This window comes from Salvelinus namaycush, chromosome 2 (genome assembly GCF_016432855.1).
Source record: "Salvelinus namaycush isolate Seneca chromosome 2, SaNama_1.0, whole genome shotgun sequence".
Taxonomy (NCBI): Eukaryota; Metazoa; Chordata; class Actinopteri; order Salmoniformes; family Salmonidae; genus Salvelinus; species Salvelinus namaycush.
The window spans coordinates 57,683,615-57,700,124 of record NC_052308.1 but is presented as its reverse complement, the minus strand read 5'-3'; the positions used below and the strand labels follow the sequence as shown (position 1 = coordinate 57,700,124).

The 16,510-nt window shown below is 42.8% G+C and overlaps 1 protein-coding gene across 1 annotated transcript in view; it reads left to right on the top strand.

Annotated features, from left to right (window-relative positions):
- cfap58 (cilia and flagella associated protein 58) overlaps positions 1-16,280 on the top strand; it is a 33,731-nt gene extending 17,451 nt beyond the window's left edge. The window contains exons 3-18 of the mRNA XM_038966272.1: positions 33-181; positions 1,570-1,726; positions 2,212-2,406; positions 2,628-2,765; positions 4,286-4,445; positions 4,672-4,754; positions 5,137-5,328; positions 7,446-7,607; positions 7,728-7,874; positions 8,262-8,402; positions 8,881-9,104; positions 11,265-11,376; positions 11,555-11,659; positions 12,693-12,812; positions 13,093-13,226; positions 16,150-16,280. Of these exons, the coding sequence (XP_038822200.1) occupies positions 33-181; positions 1,570-1,726; positions 2,212-2,406; positions 2,628-2,765; positions 4,286-4,445; positions 4,672-4,754; positions 5,137-5,328; positions 7,446-7,607; positions 7,728-7,874; positions 8,262-8,402; positions 8,881-9,104; positions 11,265-11,376; positions 11,555-11,659; positions 12,693-12,812; positions 13,093-13,226; positions 16,150-16,270 (2,340 nt within the window). The 3' untranslated portion in view covers positions 16,271-16,280. The remainder of the gene's footprint in view (positions 1-32; positions 182-1,569; positions 1,727-2,211; positions 2,407-2,627; positions 2,766-4,285; positions 4,446-4,671; positions 4,755-5,136; positions 5,329-7,445; positions 7,608-7,727; positions 7,875-8,261; positions 8,403-8,880; positions 9,105-11,264; positions 11,377-11,554; positions 11,660-12,692; positions 12,813-13,092; positions 13,227-16,149) is intronic.
- The last annotated feature ends 230 nt before the right edge of the window (positions 16,281-16,510 follow it).

Below are 16,510 nucleotides of genomic sequence, written 5' to 3'. Positions count from 1 at the left end.
TGTACAATTGAACACTTTTTTTTTCCTTTTAGGAAATAGAAAAGGCTTGGAAAATGGTTGATGCAGCCCACGATAAAGAGCTCAGAGCAAAAGAGACAATTCAAACATTGAAACATGAAATTTCAAATCTAACAAAACTTGTTGAACAAGGTGCTGGCTTGTCCGTGGGTCAAGAACATGGGTGAGTTGAGTTGTGCACACTCACACTGTAAATTGTCCACTTCTTTTGAATTAACCAATTCACTAGAGATTATTGTCATACCTGAAGGCCTATATACAATGCTTAATTTGAGCCGAATCCTGCCGGAACAATATCCCGCACCTCGCAGTTTTGGACTGCTTCGTTTTGGCACCTATTTGCCTGGATTCGGTACCTCATGGCATGACAAATCATTTCCTCTGTTTGCAATGTAAAAATAAAAATATCCTAGTTAGGCTATATCAAGTTGCCTCCTCGTTAATTCTCCTGCCCCCTAAAAAACGTTATGTAAAAACTTCGATTTTCAGCCTGCACTTGATATTCTGAGAATTGATTCGGGTTGGGCTGGGTCCGGGTTTAAGTTTGTACAACATTGTAGCCTATGTTTTGGGACCAACCCTTGTCCATTGCTGTGGTGAGAGAGAGAAGCATGCACCTGTATCTCTCACAGAACTACATTGAGATTCTATTTTTGTGATCTCTCTGCTCTGATAGACATGTGTCTGCAACTCTCCATCTCTCCAACATTGCACTTCATCATAAAAATATAAATAGGCCCTATTATAAGTATTCTAATTTAAATTCAAGTTCACTATAATGACTCTGTAGGGGAACAACACTATTTTACAAAGTATCTTGAGAGATAATGGCACGAGCGCATCGGCCATTACTGGTGAGTGCACATCCACTAGCCTATCTTCATCATTGGGTGAATGGATTCAACTTTTACTGGACCTTTCTTCCCAATGACTAAAGATCCCGAAGCTTCTATGGATGTGCAGGATTCTCTACTTACACATAGTCTCTGGTCTACTCGTAGAGAACAGACTACTCTGGCGAATATAGTGCTCGTTTGATAAAGGTCAATCAAAGCTGAATTAATATCTGCAAGATCACATAATGCCAAATATAATAGCATAGTATAAAGTTACTGTAAGACATAAAACACCACCTAATTTCTGATGAGATTTTTCTCTTATGCGGCCACAACTCAACAGCGCGCTAGGCAAAATATTATGTGCTTTGATTGAAACAAAACACAGGTTCGCTCACTGTACAACATTTGAAACAACAATGTGCATAACTAAGAAGATCTAAATTTATATTCCTATGAATCTGATCGAGATCAAATGGTTGGCTTGAAGATGCTGCATGGACGTTTCACCGGTAAAACTTGAAGAATTATCATTCACGATTGACAGTGAGAAACGTGAAGGGAGGGTGAGCACAAAAATGTGTGCGTAAAGTGGAGGTAAAGAAAACCATGCGCAGAACATACGGATCCTCAGCCTACAAATGAAGCACTGCCTACATCTCTAGATAACGATAACATTAGAGGAGTTTCAACTGAAAGCTAATTTGTTTTTCAGTGTAAATGATCTGCTGAAAATCAAAGAGGAACTAACCAAGGAAAGAGATGAACTGCTTACGGAAGTGGTGACTCTGCGAAAGAGTCTAACAAAGGCCACCGCCAGTCAACAAGAGATAGAGGTTCAAAAGGAAAATGCAATGGAAACCATATCCCAGGTAATGCAGAAATCCAACATCACCTTTTACATTTACAGGTGTTTATTGTTAATCAACTTAATGACAGCAAATTGAAGAAGTACAAAACCACAAAAATGTGTTCTTGGTTGAACGGAGAACAACTCAATAGATTTTTAAACATCTTAAACATCACCATTTAAAAAAAATGTATGTGGTGCATTTGCTTTACCTTCACTTAACTGGCAGGTAAGGCATTAGTTATTAGGTAGGTATTATGGCCATACACTTGGTAGTTGTCTGGAACCTGACTCTGTAATTGTTTATAATTTCAGTCCTCATTCCCATTCGGTTGCAAATGAACCAGTAGGCTTTATTTGCTGTACAGAGTGTCCACAAGTCTTGGCACATCCAGTCCTAAATTAACTGGGGCCTTATTATATAGTAAGTCCACTCCAGTGCCTGCTTCCTGTCAAAATACTTGCTAGTAACAACATTGTTTTTATCCTATATTCTGTCCAACATAGCTCCAGCAAGACATCCAGGTCCGTCAGAACGAGTGCTCGCGGGAGACACGGCGGAAGGAGAAGCTGGAGAAGGAAGTGAAGCAGCTGCACACAGACCTGGATACCAAGCAGTCGGACATCAAAGTGCTGAACCTGCAGAGCCAGCGTAGCAAAGAGGAGCAGCAGAGGCTGGAGCAGCAGCTGCGGGAGCAGAAGGTGAGGCCGTGAGCAGGGGTGATGTCCCACCCGCCCTCCCTGTCCAGCGGTCCTCTCCCTTCCCCTCCATCCTCCAATCTTTTCACAGATGGGCTGGCGAGGGAACACCAACTTGAGAGATGGTGCCAGTCGTACACACATGGAATACAACTTTTACATGTATGCTGTAGGGGGTTTAGATTTAATGTGTGATTTGATTTGTGCCGTTTGTCCCCTCGCAGATTCTCAATGAGCGGGCCACAAAGGAGCTGGAGCAACTGCAAGTGAGAAACACCAAACTCCAGCAGGAGAATGAACAGAATGCCCTGAGTTTGGAGCAGCTCTCTCTCGACACACAACAAAGGGCATCTGACCTTAAGGTAAAGCTCACAAACACCCAACGTGTGTGTGTGCTCGTGTGCGTGTGTGCGTGTGTGCGTGTGCGTGTGTGTGCGTGTGTGTGTGTGTGTGTGTGTGTGTGTGTGTGTGTGTGTGTGTGTGTGTGTGAGAAGCTCCACAGATGACAGACACCAATAGAGAGCCCTCACAAAGTTATGCCTAATGTTGATCGAAACATCATGCCAGTAAAACCTTATATTAATCATGGGACCCCATGGTTGTTTTTTGGCTATTTTTCGCAAACCATTGCAAGGCAGCACATATGGGCACATATTCACAAAGTGGAGTGTAAGGATCGACGCTGGAGACGAGAAGCAGGTACAGGGAGTGAACATTTTAATGAAACACGGACATGGAACAGAACAGGAACAGCGTCTGGACAGGGGCAAAAATAATGACATCAATGCTGACACAGGGAACAAACTGAGGAGCAGACAGATATCGAGGGGGCAATCTACAAAGTAATGGAGTCCAGGTGAGTTCAATATTGCATAATGATGGTGACAGGTGTGCGTAATGAAAGGCAGCCTCGAGCGCCAAAGAGGGGGAGAGGGGGAGCAGGCGTTACAGTACCCCCCCTCTAGGGGCGTCACCCGGCTTCCCACCTGGGCGAGCTTGATGGGCCGGCCGAGGCATGGGCGCTGGACAAGCTGGCTGGGGCGTAGAAGCCCGGCGAGCCGGCTGGAGCATGGGAGCCCGGCGAGCCGGCTGAGGCGTGGCGTGGGATGAGAGTCCGATGAGCCGGCTGAGGCGTAGGAGCCCAACGTGCTGGCTGAGGCATAACGTGGAATGGGAGCCTACCGACCCAACCAGGGCAAGGAAACCTCTCGAGCTAGCTAAGGCGTGAAAGCCCGGCGAGCCAGCTGAGGCATGCCTGGTTCCATCGGTGACGGCACCTGGACCCGACGTCGCCAACAAAACAAAAAACCTCCCCGATGCTTCGTATAGTGGTGTCAGCATTCTGTAAGGATCGACGCTGGAGAAGAGAAGCAGGTACAAGGAGTGAACATTTTAATAAAACACGGACATGAAACAGAACAGGAACAGCGTCTGGGCAGGGAGAAAATAATGACATCAATGCTGACACAGAGAACAAACTGAGGAGCAGACAGATTTAGATAAACCAGCATAGCAGCCAAACACAGCATGTCATGTTAACACACGAGAAGCATCCTAATAGCACCCTTCATGCTTGCAGGATCGTTTTCATTTTCTGGGATATAGGCTAGTGATTTCTCGGGCAGGGAGAGAGCGAAGGGAGGGAAAAAAGAAGGGACAATCTTAGCCCAAACCACTGTAAACTTGTCTTTCCTCAAACAAATTCTGTTGAGAATGGAGTGGCCTCTTCCTGAACCCTTATCAGAGACAACGAAAATTGGACAGGAGCCCTAATGTCAGCAACACAATAAATACCTATTCTCTCTCTCTCTGACCCCCCACCCCCCTCTCTCTTTCTCTCGCTCTTCTCCTCTTTCTCTTCCTCCTTTTGTTCCCACCTCAGATGAAGGAGGAGGAGGTGAATCAGATGCGTCAGGAGATTGCCAAACAAACAAAGATGAGAGAGGCCACTCAACGGAAGTTCCGACAGACGGAGGATCAGAAGTTGGAAGTGGAGCAGCAGAGGGACATGCTGAAAAACCAGATCGCTGGCCTGGAGAGAGGCAAGGATGCACACACATGATACACACACCTTAGACCGCTGCGCCACCCTGAGGAAGATGACAGGAAGATGCCATTTTTTCTTACCTTTTAGTAACTCTGAAAATATTAAATGTAGTGGTTACATTGTGGTGTGGTTTGTGTGCAAAGTACATCAATTATGTATACAGAATGTCTGTCATTCTCTCTCACTCAAAAACATGAACATGAACCATGTGCTGTGAACAGAAATGGAGTCCTCCAAAAAGCAGATGGAGATTGACAAGAAAGGCATTGACGAACTGGTGCGGGAAAGAGACATCCTGAACAAGGTATGTAGAGAATAATATAATTTAGCGGACACTTTTATTTGAAGCAACTTGCAGAACTGTCAACATTGACAGTGACAAACATCCAGTATGTACCCAATGCAGAAATCAAACCGACAACCTCGGCATTGCCAGCACCTACGACTACATGACATTATGTGTATAGCCTATGTTGTTTGGTTATTTGCAGGTCTTGTTTTGCATGATTTGTTTCATTAGACACATCTTAATGTGACAAATGTGCACCAAGCACACTCTCATCTGCTCATAACCCATTGTGAAAGTGTGTCTGTGTTCGTTTGTGCATGTACATTTGTGTGTTTGTGTGTGTGTGTTTGTTTTGTGCGTGTTTGCATGCACGTGTGTGTGTGTGTGTACATTGTAGAACATGATCAAGGCAGCTAATGCCACGGAGAAGCAGCTGAATATAGGGAAGCTCCATGAGCAGTCCAAGAAGAACCTGGACCAGGAGATCATGAACTACCGCGACGAGGCCCAGAAGCAGCGCAAGATCATCTACCAGCTAGAGAAGGAGCGTGACCGCTATATCAACGAGGCCAGCGACCTCACACACAAGGTGCACTAAGATAACTCAGGGATGGGTGGAGAGACCAGGGGACTCATTTATAAATGCTGCGTACGTACAAAGTATTATATTTTGCGTGCAAAACATAACGTGCACCAGTTTTCACTGCATTTATAAAAACTGAACTTGCCTGGAGAATGTGCTTACCTCCACGCAAAGTTCAGACCATGCAAACGCACAACTTCTTGTTACTTATAGTAATTATTGCATTGCAAGCAGGCAAGTAAGTACTTTGTGCAAATGAGGAATGGTTAGGTTGACACGCCTTTCATAAAACAACAACAGAAAAACATAATGACAAAACAAATGCAGCTTTTTGCCGTTACTAAGAAGAGCGAACATCTATTTAGTTTATCTTTGCAATCTAAATAGGAATTATTTTACCTTTTATTTAGGCAGGGGAGTTCCATTGAGACCAAGGTCTCTTTTACAAGGATGCCCTGCATGACAAGACCAAGCAATTAAAAGCCGTTTTACTTAAATCTTTGGTGACAAAAGGAGTTTCAAGATTTAGCCATCCCTGTGACCGGATATAGTATCTCGTACATCTATGGGTTAGTAACGACAAAGACAGTACAGTATGAAGATAGGCAGAAACTGCTTTTCCAATAGAAATCCCCGATCACTCTTGTAGGCGAAGTTAAGACGACGTTGGCTAGTTAAGCTCATGCATAGAGACATGTTATCGGGTTTAGCTGGTCGTCTCGCGCCGAACTGCGCATGTGCAGGCCGTCAAATCAAAGGTACTCCTTCAATATAAAGATGTTTTTGACGAAAATGAAAATGTGTCAGTTTGACACGTTCATGAGGTTGTAGTACTAACATGTTCAACTAAAGACATTAGCTCGAATCTAGGTTGTGTGTTTAGATTTCGAGAAAATTAACAACTAAGGAAGATTTTCTTTCACTTCTCTCATTGACTTCCTAAACCCCGGCCTGGTCTGTTTGGTCTGTTTCACAAGCGTTCCCCGGAAGTCTCACGATGTTGCGCCTCGGGTTTCAAAAGCACACAGTAGAACAGACAGTTCATATTTTCCATTGAAGTGTGTAGGCTACTACTGTACGTCTGACTCATATAAATATAATCTCATTCGAGTTCTGTTGTCTGAATACTGTAATTTCACATTTCTTGAGTAGACGCTGTTTCAGAATTTACAGGGCAGTGCAGCATATTTAGGTTGCGGGAAAAAGTCCATACAAAACATTGTTGAATTAAAATGTTCTGCTCACAGGTCCACAACAATTTGTCATGGTTTATTTCTTCCAGAAACTGTCTCTGTCCTTTGCCCAATACAGCAGCTGTCACTGCAGAAGATTAAAACATTGTGGTAACACCTCCAAAACATTTGACAAAATGTGCCATTGCTTGTTTTTGGTTAAACTGTTATGGCTTAATTTCAATATACCTCCAAATTATACAGCAAATAGGGTGTTATTTATCACCATAAAAGGTGATATTTTTCCAGGCGAATAAATAATGCTCATTCACATGCACACAGTTTCAGGACGGGGCTGATTTTATACTGAGAAACATGCGTATGTATGGTGTACGCCTAGTTTATGAATCTGAAATGTTTTTTTATAAGTAATGGGTTTTCAGAAATGGGTTACGCAGATATTTAGTGTGAAATTTACACAACGCTTATCAATGATGCGCCCAGAGTGCTGGCAGGTCTTATTCATTGTGATCTAAAGGGCATAGCTGATCCTAAATCCACGTTGGATACATACAGCCCCAGGGATTTAGGCTCAGTTACATACTGTACCAGTAATGTAGCACTAACATTAATGTTGATGAAGCAGAGAAAATGGGAGGGAACTCCATTTGAACTTTGCAGTTTATCGATTAGGATTTCAACACAGAGAAGATGAGATAATGTGATATGGGACATGTGTTGCAACAGACAAAACATCTTTACATGTGGGGAAAATTTCAACATTACAGTTTATCATTTAGGACTACAACATGCCGGTATTGTGTCTAGGTTGTCTTTTATAAACACCTAGCTATCAGCTTCTGGTTACGTAAGCCCAAGTCTTATATTAAGTCCCAAACTAAACCCCCTCTTGGGATGATTCTCTGTTCTCTCTGTTCTTTTCTTCCACAGGTGCTCCAACACATGGAGGACATTAAAATGAGGGAGATGCAGATCTTTGAGTACAAGAAGAAGATTGCAGAGGCAGAGACCAAGCTCAAACAGCAGCAGAACCTCTACGAGGCGGTCCGATCTGATCGGAACCTCTACAGCAAGAACCTCATCGAAGCCCAGGTTGGATTTACATAGGAGTAGTCAGTTGTGTGGACAGGCAGGCTGGTGATTGTCCGGTCTGTCGATCGGTCAATCCTTTACTCACTCGATCACCCATTCACTCTCCGCCCTCTCTTTCAGGATGAGATCACAGAGATGAAGAGGAAACTGAAGATCATGAACCATCAGATTGACCAGCTAAGGGAGGAGATCAACAGCAAAGAGTCTGCCCTGGTCAAGGAGCACCTGGAGTTCCAGCGAGTGGAGAAAGAGAAGGAGGCTCTGAAGGTAATTTACTATGCCGTGCTCACTTTGTGAGGGGCTAAAGTAACTACTGTGCAAATCTACTTTTTAGTCTGGGAACCCATTGGTGTAACTAGTCATGAGAGAAAGGCGGGTTGTAATTGAGCATTTTGTTTTAGTAAAATATTAACACCAACCTGCTTTAGCTCTTTCAATCACACCAGGGTGACACCCTCACCACTAGGGTGACACCCTCACCACCAGGTTGACACCCATCCTTCCTTCTTGAAGCAAATGCTGCATTCCACATGGCACTTAATTCCCTTTATAGTGCACTACTTTTGACCAAGGCCCAAAGTGTTTTCTTTTTCTTTACCCCTCATTTTCAAATTCAAATTTTAAGTATAGGCCGTCTTTCCATTTCTCCCATAGGCCGAGCTCCAGAAGATGAAGCAGCAGGCTCAGGAGACGAAGCAGTTTATCGACAACCAGGAGGCCGAGGAGAGAAAGCTGCTTAAGATCATATCCGATGCTGATGCTGAGCGGCTCAGACAGAAGAAAGAATTGGATCAGGTAAGGGAAAGGTGGCTGCCTGCTTTCACTGAGAACTCACTGCCCATTCAAAGAGACAAATAGTACTGTCATAGCGATAAAATAGTGCTGATTTGAATAAAGGGGATGGAGAGAGATGTTGTCATCAGCCAGCAGATCTGTCATGCCTTTGTGGTCTCGCATTACATGGATCAAAAAACATTGTGTTGATGTGGCTGCAGAATGTGACAGAGGTGCAGCTTTTCATTTCTTCCTAATGAGGTTTGTCTTTGAATGGATGAGACCAAGTAAAACATTCTAGAAATGTGACTTTTTAGGAAATAGCAGGTAATTTAGCAGGTCATCTACCAGTATCCATTTAGATGGAAAATAATCAAACACGTTATCACAAAGGGCCAATATCACAAATATTTTTTATTTCTAAATGTATTTTTACAGTCTTTGATCAAAGTAACCTGGGGTTTTTGTTGTTTGCTCTTTTGCCATCACCGTCTTGTAGGTGATCAGCGAGCGAGATATCCTGGGCACTCAGCTGGTGCGGCGAAACGATGAGCTGGCCCTACTATACGAGAAGATCAAGATCCAACAGTCCATGCTGAACAAGGGAGAGATCCAGTACAACCAGAGGGTGGAGGATATCCGCCTCCTCAAGATGGAGATCAAGAAACTCAGACGGGAGAAGGGCATCCTGGCCAAGACTGTGGCTAATGTGGAAGACTTAAGGTGAGATTGAAAGAGGAAGAGGGAGTAAGAGAAAGACAGAGGTAGATAGTGAGAGAGTGCAAGACAGCAAGAAAGTGGTGGGGCGAGACAGAGGGTGGGAGACGCTGATATAGACGGAGAGCAGGGGGGACATAGGGAAACAGAGAAAGATCGAGACAAATTCCAGTTGGACTCCAAAGAAAGCTCAAGCTAGATTTATTCAACCATATGATGATACAAGCACAAATATTTCTAACCTACTAGACGGGGTCAACCCCTTACACATCTACATAGCCAATACATCTACGTTGCTAGGCAGGAAATTAATTGGTTCCTCTCAACTGGTGTAGTCATGGCCCTGCCTGATGCTAGAACCTTTGTAGGCATGGAAGTGTATGTGTGTGAGATAGGACTGTAGTAGGAGGGGCATTGGGGTGGGCCCCTCTGGCCCCCCTCCAAGAGGTTTCTTCTCACTTCTTCTGTTGACTTGGACCTCGAGCCGAATTCCTCGCTCCTCCCTGGTTCCGCAGCTGGCCTGCTTTATCAAAGACTAACTGTTGCCCTTCGCCTCCCTCATTAACTTTCCATACACGTTCCTTCTTCACCTTTCATTGACACAGAACATAACCTTTTACGGCTAGGGGTTCCGCTAGCGGAACGTTTCGACAATATCCGGTGAAATGGCAGAGCGCGAAATGTAAAAAAAATTATTAGAAATATTTATACATTCACAAGTGCAATACACCAAATTAAAGCTTAACTTCTTGTTAATCTAGCCACCGTGTCAGATTTCAAAAAGGCTTTACGGCGAAAGCTAACTATGCTATTATCTGAGGACAGCACCCCATCAAACAAACACATGACAATCATAATTCAACCCGCCAGGCGTGACACAAAACTCAGAAATAACGATATAATTCATGCCTTACATGGAAGAAGATCTTCTTCTGTTGGCACTCCAATATGTCCCATAAACATCATAAATGGTCCTTTTGTTCGATAAATTCCATCGTTATATCTCCAAAATGTCAATTTATTTGGCGTGTTTGATTAAAAAAACACTGGTTCCAACTCGTGCAACATGACTACAAAATATCTAATAAGTTATCTGTAATCTTGATCCAAACATTTCAAACAACTTTCCTAATACAACTTTAGATATTTTTTAACGTAAATAATCGATCAAATTTAAGACGGGATAAACTGTGTTCAATACCGGACAAAAACAAAGTGGAGCGAGCTTTCAGGTCGTGCGCCCCAACCACAACAGTACACTAGACTCGACCCTCGTTCTGAACAGCCATACTTCTTCATTACTCAAAAGAAAAACATCAACCAATTTCTAAAGACTGTTGACATCCAGTGGAAGCGATAGGAACTGCAAGCAAGTGCCTTAGAAATCTACATCCACATAGAAAACCCATTGAAAACACTGTCACCTGGATGGTTTGTCCTCGGGATTTCGCCTGCCAAATAAGTTCTGTTATACTCACAGACATTATTTTAACAGTTTTAGAAACTTTAGAGTGTTTACTATCCAAATCGACCAATTATATGCATATCCTAGCTTCTGGGCCTGAGTAGCAAGCAGTGTACTTTGGGCAAGCTTTTCATCCAAAATTCCAAATGCTGCCCCCTATCCTAAAAAAGATAAACAGTTATCATACATGTTATGTAATCAATAAGTTATTATATAGTGACAGGAATAAGTATATTTCAAATTAGAACCCAACACCGTTCGAAGAGCGCAGCACACTAAACTCCGCATCAATGTCTGTAAATTATGCAAAATTCTTTAAAACTTTTCTTTTCACATTATTTCATTATTTAAATTGTTTTTGTGGTACAAAAGTGCACAGATCTGTGCAGCAGGACTATTTCTGCATTGCTCAGTTTACATTGCTGTCTTATTCATCGGCATTAATTTGCTTTATTGTGAACCTGTTGATACAGTATCTGCAGCCCACAAAAGGTTACCATAGTGGCATTTGCTGGACATCTGCCATTAACAAAACATTGAATTGATACAGGCTTGCCAATGTTTTTACATCTTTAATGATTAATGAAAATAGTGAAATTGAAGTCTGTTTTCAATCTATGCCCCACTTGAATTTGTTGTCATGAAATATGTGACGAGGAAATGCCATGACATTTGATGCCCTTTTGTGGGTTTTGTGACAGACGTGAGGTTTTCCACATGCAGAGGGAGCTTCTCAAAGAGAGGACAAGGTGCAGAGCCTTGGAGGAGGAGCTGGAGAATCCTATGAATGTACATCGTTGGAGAAGGCTGGAGGTGTGTGTGTTACTGTGTGTGATTGTGTGTGTATATTTTATGAGTGCTTGGGCTCAAAAACATTTTAGACCTGTTTCAGTACATTAACTTCTTAATGCTTCGGCCTAGCTTCTGTGAGACATAGCCAGAGAACCTATTTAGGGTTATACATTAATGCCTCTTATTTGACTTTCCTCAGGCCAGCGACCCAAGCACCTATGAGTTGATCCAGAAGATTCACTCTTTACAGAGGCGTCTGATAACCAAGAGTGAGGAGGTGGTGGAGAAAGAGCTTTTATTACAGGTAAACTCCAGATAAATCTGTCTCATCCTGTTGGCTACCCAAACACCAGGTTCTCCCACAAGGAGTAGGTTGGGTCACTGCAGAAATCAATGGAAGCCTGGGAGAATTGTTTCACTACTTCATAACTTTCAGAAATTAGCATGGACTGCATACACTGAGTATAGCAAACATTAGGAACACCTTCCTAATAATGAGTTGCAAGTTGCAAACCCCCCCCCCTTTTTTGCCCTCAGAACAGCCTCAATTTGTCGGGACATGGACTGTTGAGTGTGAAACCCAGCAGTGTTACAGTTCTTGACAAAAACCAGTGCGCCTGGCACCTACTACCATACCCCGTTCAAAGGAACTTAAACCTTTTGTCTTGCCCATTCACCTTCTGAATGGCACACATGCACAATCCATATCTCAATTGTTTCGAGGCTTTAAAATCCTTCTGTAAAACCCTTTCCTGCAGTCAAATGACCTAGTGGCTTTATTTTTTATCATTTCTAAATAAATAACATGATTTATTTTTTTACGCTGAAAATCTGGTGTTTCTATGTCAAACAGTTTTGATATATTTCAGTTCTCTGATATATAAAGTGGAATATTGGAAAGCAAACTAAAAATGAAGTACATTTCAACTCTATATGTGACATGGTACACAGGTGTCTTATTTTTTGTTTCAAAGTAGATTTCTTTAAGACTGCCAAGAGACACTGATTTAGCCCACTGCAGTAAAATGTTAACCTGTCTCCTCTCCTTCATCTACACTGATTGAAGTGGATTTGGAAGTGGATTTAAGTGACATCAATAAGGGATCATAGTTTTCAGCTGGATTCACCTGGTCCTATGTCACCTATGTCATGGAAAGAGCAGGTGTTCTTAATTTTTATATACTCGTTGTAGATACAGTATCCAAATATGTAGATAATGGGTCGGTCGAGAGCTGGCAAGGAAGTGCCCAGTGGGATGTGTGCACGTTTTTAAAGAGCCCATCCCTGACTGAATGTTTGGCTGCCTAATGTCCCATCTCTTCCACTTAAATGCTCAGGAGAAGGAGAAGCTGTACGTGGAGCTGAAGCACATTCTGTCCCGGCAGCCTGGACCGGAGGCAGCCGAGCAGCTTCAAATCTACCAGCAGACACTGAGGCAGAAGACAAAACAGCTCAAGGTCCTCTGTGCCTTTCATCTTCTTTTTCTACATCCCTCGTCTGGATGTCTGTCTGCCTGTCTCTCTCTCTCTCTCTCTCTCTCATTCTCCACTTCCAAGCAGCTCTGACCACTGGCAGAGAAATGGCCACTTCAGATACAGCAGGACCATGCACAGGCTTGCGAGCCAAGCTCACAGGCCCAGAGTAGCTTTTTACCTGGCTATGTCATTTTCAGTTTAGTCCTATGCTGCTGCTTGAAGTTGATTTATATTAGATGTCCTTTTAATCCCCCACATCCAGGCTTTGTCATCAGAGCTGAACATGTATGAGTCCCAGACACAGGAGTACAAGTATGAGATTGAGAGACTGGCCCATGAGCTGCAGAACATCAAGAAGAAGTACCTCACTCAGAAACGCAAAGAACAGCAGTGCAGGTAAAGATTACCCTGGTATAGTACTTACCAACCACGAGAATCACCCCTGAGCTCATTCTGGGGTTTCTGATCTAAACTGATTGAACTGTTCAAGTAGGGCTGGGTGATATATCAAATGAATTTGAATGTATGTTTTTGCGCGATATTCCAAATGCCTGTATCGCAAGAACCAACGTTTTGTAATTTTTCGTTTTTATGATGTCCGCTTGTTCTCATGTTGTATTTTTGGTCTCATCTCCTTCACTCCTCTGTGCTGTGTGCACCTTCCCATTTACACCAGAGATCTGTATATAATGACGAGTTGCACATCTCCGCCCTAACAATGGGAGTCGTTGTCCCAAAGGCGGGAAGGCAGGTGACTAGCTTAGGTGCAAAATAAGCTCATAGAAACACATTGGCCTTATTTTGGACAGATTTTAGCGAGAGTGGAACCTCTCGCTTCGCCTCTTCCTCTATGGTTTACACACACACCAAGCCCCTCTCCCCCTGCCTCTCACGCTAACAAAGTTCAGAGATCACATCTTCTCTGACAAGTGGTTTCAACTCGCTATTTGCATTTGAGGTTTGGTCCAACAGAATCGGTCATCTGGACACCAAAACACATTTAGACATAACTTCTCTATTATAGTAAAAGAAACTTTTTGAACAATATCCTTTTTATGTTTCAACTACTCAAATTGCGCACAGAGCAGACACTACTAAAATGAGAGTATCAATAAACATTGATTTGCGAAAATGAGTGCTCAGTTTGTCGCAGGGCATTAGGGTACCGCTTGCAGCATTTTAGCCAAATACTGTTATACTAGCTGGCTAGTCTGTGTTTTATAAATGTGCAATAAGCATAAAACACAATTATACAGTTGAAGTCGGAAATTTACATACACTTAGGTTGGAGTCATTAAAACTTGTTTTTCAACCACTCCACAAATTTCTTGTTAACAAACTATAGTTTTGGAAAGTCGGTTAGGACATCTACTTTGTGCATGACACAAGTAATTTTTCCAACAATTGTTTACAGACAGATTATTTCACTTATAATTCACTGTGTCACATTTCCAGTGGGTCAGAAGTTTACATACACTAAGTTGACTGTGCCTTTAAAACAGCTTGGAAAATTCCAGAAAATAATGTCATGGCTTTAGAAGCTTCTGATAGGCTAATTGACATCATTTGAGTCAATTGGAGGTGTACCTGTGGATGTATTTCAAGACCTACCTTCAAACTCAGTGCCTCTTTGCTTGACATCATGGGAAAATCAGAAGAAATCAGCCAAGACCTCAGAAAAAAAAAATTGTAGACCTCCACAAGTCTGGTTCATCCTTGGGAGCAATTTCCAAACGCCTGAAGGTACCACGTTCATCTGTACAAACAATAGTACGCAAGTATAAACACCATGGGACCACGCAGCCATCATACCACTCAGGAAGGAGACGCATTCTGTCTCCGAGAGATGAACTTACTTTGGTGCGAAAAATGCAAATCAATCCCAAAACAACAGCAAAGGATCTTGTGAAGATGCTAGAGGAAACAGGTACAAAAGTATCTATATCCACAGTAAAATGAGTCCAATAAAAAAGCCAGACTACGCTTTGCAACTGCACATGGGGACAAAGATCGTACTTTTTAGAGAAATGTCCTCTGGTCTGATGAAATACAATAGAACTGTTTGGCCATGATGACCATCAGTATGTTTGGAGGAAAAAGGGGGGCGCTTGCAAGCCGATGAACACCATCCCAACCGTGAAGCACGGGGGTGGCAGTATCATGTTGTGGGGGTGCTTTGCTGCAGGAGGGACTAGTGAACTTCACAAAATAGATGGCATCATGAGGTAGGAAAATTATGTGGATATATTGAAGCAACATCTCAAGGCATCAGTCAGGAAGTTAAAGCTTGGTCGCAAATGGGTCTTCCAAATGGACAATGATCCCAAGCATACTTCCAAAGTTGTGGCAAAATGGCTTAAGGACAACAAAGTCAAGGTATTGGAGAGGCCATCACAAAGCCCTGACCTCAATCCCATAGAAAAATTTGCATCCAGAACTGAAAAAGTGTGTGCGAGCAAGGAGGCCTACAAACCTGACTCAGTTACACCAGCTCTGTCAGGAGGAATGGGCCAAAATCCACCCAACTTATTGTGGGAAGCTTGTGGAAGGCTACCTGAAACGTTTGACCCAAGTTAAACAATTTAAAGGCAATGCTACCAAATACTAATTGAGTGTATGTAAACTTCTGACCCACTGGGAATGTGATGAAAGAAATTAAAGCTGAAATAAATTATTCTCTCTGCTATTTTTCTGACATTTCACATTCTTAAAATAAAGTGGTGATCCTAACTGACCTAAGACAGGGAATTTGTACTGGGATTAAATGTCAGGAATTGTGAAAAACTGAGTTTAAATGTATTTGGCTAAGGTGTATGTAAACTGAAGCTATCACTGATCACCCACCTCACATTGAAGGCCATCATCAATTAGGATCACGCATTCACACACACTCACTGCGTTTTCGCAACCCTTGTACATAGGGCTGGGTGATACGGCCTAAAAATCATATCTACATTTTTTTTAACTTATGGGCGATTCTGGGTTGTGGGGTTGAAAAACAAGTTTTAATGACTCCAACATAAGTGTATGTAAACTTCCGACTTCTACTGTATTTACTATAGTTTTATCTGAAAAAATATAACTTTTTAAATGTTTTACAATTTCTGTTTTTCTGAAATTCACTGAGGAGGATGGTCCTCCCCTTCCTCCTCTGAGGAGACTCAACTGCTCAAATCAAAAAAGCTGGGAAGACGACCAGAGAATCAATTAGCCAGAGCTTGGGGCGACCTTACCACGTGTGTGTGGACGGAGCAACTTTGGAATGCGTCTGCAAGTGTCTGTGTGACAAATTTCCTGGAACTCTCTTGTGTGTCCGCAGGGAGAAAGAGAGGAGCCTGGCCCAGGTGGGACAGTCGGTGATCCTGCCCCAGTGCAGCGACGGTCCATGCTTCACCGGTGGAGGCTTCAGTCTTAAACAGCCTGGCAAAATCACCACCTAGCGGGAGAGACAAGAAGCTCCCTCCAGCCTTACAACGTCTTGACACACTGCCTCTTATAACCCCTCATAGGACACTCATCGTTTTCGATACTGTTTTTAAGAGCTCTTATAAAGGAAAAATAAATATTACCAGAGTTGGGCTGTGATTTTATTCAATAAATAGAGCTTACTTCACGTATCAGTCTGGCCTTTCTTCAAAATGTATGTTTGAAGTTAGAAAATGGCCAGTCCAATCAGCGTT